At 37.5% G+C, this 9,329-nt stretch overlaps 1 protein-coding gene across 8 annotated transcripts in view; it reads left to right on the top strand.

Moving 5' to 3' along the window:
* Positions 1-9,329, top strand: part of LOC145996040 (uncharacterized) — a 577,368-nt gene that overhangs the window by 496,385 nt on the left and 71,654 nt on the right. For 7 of the 8 annotated variants that reach the window (XM_083132243.1, XM_083132249.1, XM_083132245.1 and 4 more), the window contains 3 exons: positions 4,858-5,001; positions 6,829-6,975; positions 7,966-8,097. In XM_083132243.1, coding sequence (XP_082988369.1) covers positions 4,858-5,001; positions 6,829-6,975; positions 7,966-8,097 — 423 coding nt within the window. The remainder of the gene's footprint in view (positions 1-4,857; positions 5,002-6,828; positions 6,976-7,965; positions 8,098-9,329) is intronic. The other variant, XM_083132247.1, reaches the window with a different exon arrangement.

The raw sequence follows: 9,329 nt of genomic DNA on the forward strand, positions 1-9,329 counted from the left end.
TGTGCTGTCTTTGTGTGTACGTGATTGTCTCTTTACCATTCATCATCATCTTCGCAATTAGCCTAAAGTGGCAGAAAAACAAAGTAAAAATAAAGTAAATCATTGAATTCTCAATTAAAGTTGAGTTTTCTGGTACATACTGTATTGTTGTTCATTGCTATGAGCAAGTGCAATTGTTGCAAATTCACTGTTTCCATGGTGACTGCAAGACTAATAATTGTTAACATCTCCATTTTTTTCTCATAAAATGACTTAGTCGCCCAATCTACCAGCAACAAGCATGGCAAAAGTGTTTAATTTTGGGTGGTTTAGCCACAAGCAAAATGTGAGGTAGAATGCTTGGGTTTCCATTGTTGAAACCCCCACTTCTGTTTCTGTTGAAGTAACCAAATTATCTACAGTTAAAAAAATGGCTTTCATCTCTAACAAGCATCACTATCGTGGATATCCACGTGCTTTCCCCCCTGTGAGGGTTGATGGTCGCATGAAAAGCTATGTGTCGTGCACAGACGCTCGAGCTTGGACCAGTGAGGAAGAAGAGTATAAGCAGTTCATGAGAGAGCTTATAAACGGGGCATCCAAAGGTGTATGTATTTTTTTGAATAGTGATGTTCTTGTCCTTCTTTTTTGTGTGGTGTTTAAACATTGAAAATACGCTAGTGTATAGTTTCACTTAGTGTAAGATGAGATAAAGTTCATTGCTAGAGCCACATATTTATGGTGAATAAAATATTTCTGTGTAAAAGCTGGACATACAGAGTGTCCTAAAATAGTGTTTACATTCTTTGAAAGTCAATAACAGGAACACTAATAACGGCAAGCTCGAACTTCTTTTGGTGTTGCATACCTTAAAGTTACAGATGTTGAAAATGACCACCATTTGCAGTAATACATTATGTGCAATCTGAACAGATCGATAAACAGCAGATACGGTTTCTACGGGAAGGGAAGCATAAGTTGTCTCAATTGCATGTCCCATGTCACTCAGTGTCTGTGTCTTTGTGGTGTACACAGCATTCATCACAGTTCCCTACAGGTAGTAATTTAACTGTCAAATTAGGAGATGTGGATGATATTCATCTCTTCTTACATTTCTTGAAAGAAAAAATTCTCACCTCTGCTATTTTGTGTACACTGTATTGTGACACACTCTTGGTGTGTGTTGTGAACCTTAAAGGTTCAGGGATCGAACCAGGAGCCCTTAGATAAATGTAGCTCTTACCATTTGGGGGGGGGGGGTAGCTGGTAGCTCGGATGGACTTGCTTCACTGCATCTGCTAACTGCGGGAGGTGCCTAAGTAACTTAACCTATAGTTACTTACGTGAAATTTAGAAGATTTCGTACTTCCGCATTGCACAATTTAATGGTTCAATCCTATTAATTTCGAAGATCCACTGTCTTCATTCACAAAAGGGTACGGCGTTTGAAGCGGAGATGGTACCGCGTCACTACATTGTTTGTTCCCGGGCGGCGGTGGTTGCGATTTTTCCCATTCGGCAGCACTGGCGCGCGCATCTTAGTTTGCATGGTCTGCTTCCTGTTGTCCGGTGGCGTTGTCAGTTGGGGGTTGGGGGGCTGGGCAGTGTTGCTCGGTAATGTGCCGTTCCTGTTCCCCGCGTGGCTGGAGGGGGGTCGAGTATGTGCATAGCATCTTTTCTTTTTCAGGTCGGGGATCTTTCTGAGGACAGGGTGCCAAGTTGGGTGTGCTTGTCCATTGTCCAGGTTTAGTGCTGGTTTCTGCTGGATGATGGCATGGGTTTCTTTGATGGTGTTTTCTATGACAGAGCCGGTTGGGTGAAGTATGGATATGGAGGAGATGGTGTGGTTAGTGGAGTGGAGGTGTTGGGAGAGGCCTGATTTAGGTGTGTCGTTTTTGGCATCTTTTACGTGTTTGTTAATCCGTTCTTGGACGGTGCGGATGGTTCTGCCAATGTAGGTGTTGTGGCATTGGCATGTGGTCTTGTAGACACCGGGGGATGCAAGTTTGGGTAGGTAGTATCTCTTGAAGTTGGGTAGTGCCCTTCCGATTTGGGATATGGGTTTGTGTGCTACTCGGATGTTGAAGGGTTTGAGGGCCTTGGCAAATTTTCCAGATGTGGTGGGGTGGTAGGGAAAGGCGATCCATTTGGATTTAGGATTTTGGTTCGGGTTATCTCTGTTTCTTGGGTGTCTGAACTGGGCTTCTGTTTTTGCGCACCACATGGATAGTTGGCGCTCGGTGTAACCGTTGTTTAGGCCTATGAACCACCATGAATTAACCTATAGTATCTTTAAAAGAATGGCAACTCATTTGTTTTTGGTTATAATGACCTAAAGACTGCAAAGGCAAGGTTGGCATGAGAAAAGCATATTACCTGTCTCGTTCTTGAAGCATAGATCAAAGAGTCTCCAAATTTACTCTTACTCACTTGCTGATGTTTGTCTCTTAAATTGTCTCTCAGCGTCTCAGCACTTGACTCCCAAATAAAGTTCTTAAATTCCTGTTCACTTTTCATTATCCAGCTCAACTGACTTTCAATATTAAAAACTCCCTGTCGTTTCCCCAAATCTAAATCCCACTCTTCTATCTCCAAACTCCCAAATAAAACTGTCTCGACCAACCCTTTTTCAAGCTAATCTTCGACTGTCCTGTTTCAGATTCAACTTCCATCCTGTCCATTTAGGCTCCGCCTACTTTGCATATCACCCCACTCTTTTCTGCAATAACTGGCGAATGCTTTTCGCTGAGCTGGCGCTGAAGTTAACACATTCCTTATATTTCCTGCCAGGCTACCTAGCTAAACGTAACTCGAAAATGACACAAAACAAGAGATATGTAACGACACTAATTACTACTGCTTGTAGGCCTATATGCTCTCACACATCCTCAACATAGACATTGCAGCTTCAAATGCAGGGAGTCCAGTCAAGTCATCTTTAATAGTTCAAAGAGTGTAAGCATTATTTTAAGACACACTGTATTTTGCGATCAAAGGTGATATATAAAATGGCATATCGTATTAAAATGATGAATGTAATCCTAAATTTGATTTGACTCAATTACACAACATTTTAACAGCATATTTATGTAGCTACAGAATAATAACTTTAGTCCTGTGTAAATGAGTCAATTTTTTGCTTCTCACATTTTTACAGCAGAGTTAATTTTGCATAACTCACAGGAAAATTCAGACGTTAGTAAGTGTTGTGTTAGTACGTGAACTCATGTTTAAGAGTTTATTTCACATTTTGCATCATTTTGTGACGATTCATGGTAGAAAAATGTACCTCACACCTTTCAAAACCAAGAAAAATAAACATTACATGTTAATTCACATTTTGTGTTTGTCAAAAACTTAAAACTCATTGCATCATTAAAGCACATAGGCACATTCTCTATTCGGCCATTTTATTGAGGTAATGTGATCAGCATCATGCTCCTGCCAGCACTCAGGGTAGTCCCCAGTTACCAATTTATTAGAGGTTATAGTTGCTTTGTGTAGGAATAAAATTCCAACCTTACAACAGCGCATCGGGGAATTAAACCTGGGTCTCCAGCATGGCAGTCAGGCACATTACGGACTGAGTCACCGTGGGTCCTAAAGACTGGAGAGTCGGTCTTGTTTTGGTTGGTCTGCATTATGAATGTTGGACCAGGTAAAGTCAGCAAGACTCCGGGAAGTCAGCTTTGATTTAAATGTTAGGGAATTTAATAAAACAACATACAAAATGCAAAAAAAATAGGAGAATATTAAATATTGTTATTGTACTTACAGTGAAATAGATTTTCATGTATTTATAATTATAACCATTGTTTTGTTACAACCGCTGAAACTGGTCAAATTTCCACTTAAAAATTAAATAAATAAAATTTACTGCATATTGTGTTAGTCTAGCCCTTGTTGCACACTAATGTTTAACTGTAGATAATTACCAGTCTGGTAATTATCTTGGAAAAGCCAGGGAATTTGCGGGAATTGTCTGGGAAGTTTACTCTTTTTCTGGAAACATCGTTTTTGAAGTAGTGTAATAAAAGTAGGATTTTGAACAAAGAAAGAAATGGCACAAGTAGTAGTTTTATATTTGTTGTGGACTAATTATACTTCAGTTTGATATACTGAGTTATACCAGTAGTTACAATAGGAATTGTGTATTAAATACTCCTAAAGAAAGGGCCATGTTTTCAACTGTTTTCATGTAGAAATCTACGACAAAAGTGGTTACTGGTATTTAATACTTTTCTTGCATTTTTTGATGTCTTTTGCTAGATAGTTTTCTGTAATTTTATTGTAATTATGTATTGTTTGCAATGTAATTGTTATGAATTTGTAGAAAAGATCATTCTAGTGTTAATCATTAATCAATAGCTTTTGAAGTATTACATACAGACATACTTATTTGCTTCCCTTCTGTACTAACCTTCCAGTCATGTTTATGTACACTAATAGTTCTAATGATCTTGTCTGGAAAATTTCAGTTCTTGCTCTGAAAAACCAAAAATGCCAGGAAATTTTGTTTTTATGAAATTCTACACACCAATGCAATGGCTGGGCACCCTAATGGCACAGTGATATCGTCTTCGCCTTGTAATCAAGGAGGCCTGAGTTCGATACCCAGTGGAGGCACATAGTGGTTCAGATTCCACTTTAAACTGTAGGTTAAGTCTCAATCAGTTTTACTCTACATAAAATGGACTTAAGAACTCAATTTGAGTAAGGCATGCACATTTCATTCTTTCTTTCTTCATTAATTTAATCCATTTCCAGTTCTTATCTTCTCACAGCTATTGCGAGAAGTGGCATAAATAGAGTGTTTTATTCTTGTGAGTGTATTAGTGTATTTGATTCTTAGAAGTTTCTTTTGTTGTGTCTTTTTAGGGTGGAGGCGGTCACCTCTTTCCTTATGCTGTTATAGTAGATACGCTCATGAAGGAAAAGAACGATGAGATCGACTTTCTGTACAATAAGGTTTCAGCCTTGGAAATTGAACTTGGCAAGCCGCCAAGTGCAAGAACAGATTTGGTAAGGCTTGAGTGAACTAAGTATATTCTAAATTCTTAGGGGTGCTAATATAGTATTGCTTAAAAATGTCTTCAATTCATTATTTTTTGGTGCCTTTTTGAACATTGATCTAAAACTCAGGACAAACTTAAAGAAACATAAGGTCGAAGTTTCTTTCAGTTTATCCAAGACTACACATGACAGTATTGACAATACAGTAGAATAATTCCAGTACACACCAATCAGTGCTTATTATACAGTGTCATCTACGAGTTCTTTGATTGTGTTCATAGGCATCACCGAGTTTGAAGCATTGCAGTGACTTAATTTGTATTTGTAGTATGCCCATATCAAACATTCTGTATTAACACCTCAGTACAGTAGAACCTCGATTTTACTTTTTTCAGGGGACCAAGCTGAAAAACCTTAAAATGCAGGAAAATGTAAAATCGAATAAAATTTTATGACATTTCGCTATGTTAGGACCATCAAAATTGAATGTATAATGCAGAAAAATGTAAAATCAAGTAACGAAAACTGGATTCCACTGTATTTATTTCAGTCTTTTGACTAGTAGAATGTTCATGAATTTTGGAAGGAGAGGGAAATTATAAGATGTCTTCTTTGCTTGCAAGAGATAACCATTGTGATATTTTTACTTGCTTCATATTTTTGTATTTATTATAGATAGAGTCCCGGACCTTTAGGTGATACACCTACAAAAAAATAATGTTGGGTGCTTCCATACGTGGAGTCTCGCATCTTGTATATTGCCATATAGACCCATTCCGTGGTCACAGAAAGGAAGAACAGTCTTGAAGGATTTGCTCTTCACAAACTGGAAAAGAGTTTTGCCAGAAAACCTGACATATTACAAGTTGTAAATGGTGACGGATTATCATTAGAGGACAGGATTTTTCTGAAGTTTGCCCCCTTAGTGTGTCTTGACATGGAGAGGTCATTCTCCACGTACAAAAACTTCCTGACTCATAAACGATTAATCTTTGACTTCACCAACGTAATCCAGTACAACTCGTTCCTTTTGTATTCAGAAACCAGTGTCAGGGATGAGTGAAGGTAAAAACTGAAGGATTCTCTATGCTGAGTGTATACGGAATCAAAGTATATCTTCATTTCTCACCATACTTTCTTTGTAATGTTTAAAATGAAGAATTATGTGATATACATGAATGTACTTAAGGTTTTCTTGTTGTTTTTTTTGCACCTAAACCCACCGATTTTGGTGTTTTTTGGCACATTTTTTTGCACCTAAACAGTCAAACGTTTGCACCTAAAGATCCGGGCTCTATTCATAGGTATGCAATAAAGATGTAAAGCTTGTTCTGTATCTAGTATCATAGGATACTAGGTTGTTTACAACCTGCTTGTGTTTGTATAATTATAATTCTAGTGTGATTTTTAAAAGTTTCATATATCATGCTTGAATATATTTAAAATCATAAAGGTTTATGTACTTCAGGTGTTATGCAGCTCATGTAGTGCTTCAAAAAGTTGAATTATTGTCTTCAATAGTGACTATTTTATGGTACATCATAAATTGTGCTAAATTTTGTAATTAAATGCATAAGGAATCATTACACCATTTGTCAGACATGTATTATTAAAATAGCCTTTTTACATTTTTGTCAGCAAATGAGAGCGAGAACAAAAATAGTCTATACCTGTTTTCAAGTGCATTATAAGAATGTTTGCATTGTTTTTTTATCTGATTTTGAATACATTATTTTTTTCTATATTTTGTACCAGTTTTTTTTACTGGTTTGTTTTGTGTTTTTGTATGCATCTTTTTTTGTATTTTTAGCTCTTTTTTTTTTCATTACTTAACAGAGTATTAATAAGCAGACAGGTTCCGAAATTTCTACCCTACCTGAACCTGAAATTGAAAGAGCTGTGGGGAGAGATTCCGTGTCTATGGTTCATAGTCAAGGAGAATTCATGGGAACTTTCACTTCTGTACCAGCTGTTAGTAGTAGGGTAGGTAGAAACGTTACCGTCATCTTCCTTTGAAGAGAACAGTGCACCATAAAACTAGAGAATCCTTAAAGCTTTTGTTTTTTCCATACTGCAGACATTTCAAGACACCAGCCATGCATGTGTTTCACTTACTTGCAGTTTTTCTGTCCTAGAAATCAGGGATGGCACCGATTAATCGTTACTCTATCGGTATCGCGTGATATAGGCATATCGGTGTATCGGTAAAATTACCGATTATTTTACCGATCCGATATATCGATAAATATCTTATAATTTAGTGCAAAATTCTGCCATTTTGTTGTAATTTTTATGGATAATCTCCATGCTCTACTTTCTGAAAAAGTAAATGTCAAAATATTCAATTTCTTTTGCATTGCAATCAGCTCAAAACACACATTTATTACGGAGATCAGTGAAAATTTCAGGGTCTTCAAGGACCATTTCTAATTTTATATCGGATCAGTAGAATATCGTTAATCGGTATCGGTAAATTTTATATCGGTACTGTATCAGTATCGGTCCATCCCTATTAGAAATAAAGGGAATGTGTTGTCGGTAGTGATAATGCCAGAGTACCGTTATTTGACCAACCTGTTCCCCTTTTCACCCCCTCCCCAGTATCATAAAAAAGTAGGTGAATAAATTATATTTTTGTGACATTTAGGGCTAAATTAAATTTCCTGCTTCACTTAAAAAATATTTCCCTCCCTCACCATCTCCACTGGTTGTCATTACAGAAAAATTAATTGTCTGTACAAAGCCTATAGTTTTATAGTAGTGTTACATATTTTTGCATCCATTAAGTTCGTTGCCTATTTTTTAATAATAAAAGCACAGCGATCTACAGATCTATGACATCCTTTTACCAATTTTTTTTGCAAGGGTCAAGAAATTTAGTTTCCTAGATACACATTTATTCTGATTTGTAGTAACAGTGTATATGTTTACCATATAAAATTGAGAATGCTTATTGTTGTTTCTTTGTTTCAGCTATTTAAGAAACCTGGTATGACTTCATCTTCAGAAGGTGACGAATTTCTGAGTACGTCAGATTTACTCGAGACTAAATCATTGCCAGCAGATGTCACTGGAGTTTCGTCAGGAAAATTCAAGACTTTAGGAGTAAGTTTTCTTTTTATCATGTGTTTCCTTATTTTATTGCATATCCACAAAGAAAGCGAACATTCGAGATCTAACACGAGCTTCAATTAAGATATCAATATTGATGAACTTAATCGATAAATGTGAGAAATTGAAAGGATTTGAGTTAAGTGTTCGTTGTAGGGCTAAGCTGATGCGGGTATTGAAGAGTGTAAGTTGAAATTTATTTACTGATAGCAGCCGATTCTTTTCCCACATTTTAGTCTTTCACAGAGACCTCAAAAATGTTGCAGTACACTTACAGGGGATGGACAAAAATATGGAAACACTGCGACATCATATGGGTGATATCGTCGCAATTTTTCCACTTGAAATCCGACGCATTGCAACATTTTTTTGTTTTGCGCCGTGACATAGGACCCTGTCGGACTGGTAGGATTCAACAGTTGCACTGTAGATAGCATGCAGTGCAGTTGATACTGAATCATGTTGGAGCTGACAGTGTTTCAAAGAGGACAAATTGTTGGTGCCTGCCTTGCAGGGGTCTCTGTTACCAAAGTAGCCATGTTACTTGGCATATCGAGAGGAACTCTATCCAAGATCATGATGACATACCACATTTACGCGTGTATAGTGCGCGTGCACGTGCATGTATAATGCGCACCCTGGTTTTTGATGGGTAAAAGTTACAAAAAATTATATCTCGTATATAATGCGCAGTACAATCCAGTTTCAAGAAATGGCTTTCTTAGTTGTAGGTCGTAAAGCTGTTGCTACGCTGATCAAGAGTGAATAACATCACTTATTCAATGAGTCACCTGTTGCTATGTGGACCAAGAAGAGAATATCGTCTTGTGTAAACAATAAGTCTCCAACCCATGCCACCTCCCCCTTCTCCCTCCACTGTGTTTAGCATCCCAAAGCTTTCACTCTTTAACCACCTTATTTATTCTGTAATAGTAGAAAGGGAGATCAAAATTACCTTATGAATTTGAAGTGCTCAGGAAGTTATTTTCTATCTCGCCCTACAAATACTGATGATATGCATCCCATGTGACGGAAGGTGCATGCTCGAATTCCGCCAGGGCCTCCCCGATGGTGCAGTGGTAGAGTTGTTGCCTTGTAATCAAGGGGTTCCTGGTTCGAACCTGGTGGAGGCACAGTTGTTCGGATCCCACTTCAAACTGTAGGTCCAGTCCCGATTACCCTTACTGTGCAAAAAATGGGCTTAAAACACCAAATCAATCAATCAA

Source organism: Lepisma saccharinum, chromosome 12 (assembly GCF_977018435.1).
Source record: "Lepisma saccharinum chromosome 12, izLepSacc3.1, whole genome shotgun sequence".
NCBI classification, from domain to species: Eukaryota; Metazoa; Arthropoda; class Insecta; order Zygentoma; family Lepismatidae; genus Lepisma; species Lepisma saccharinum.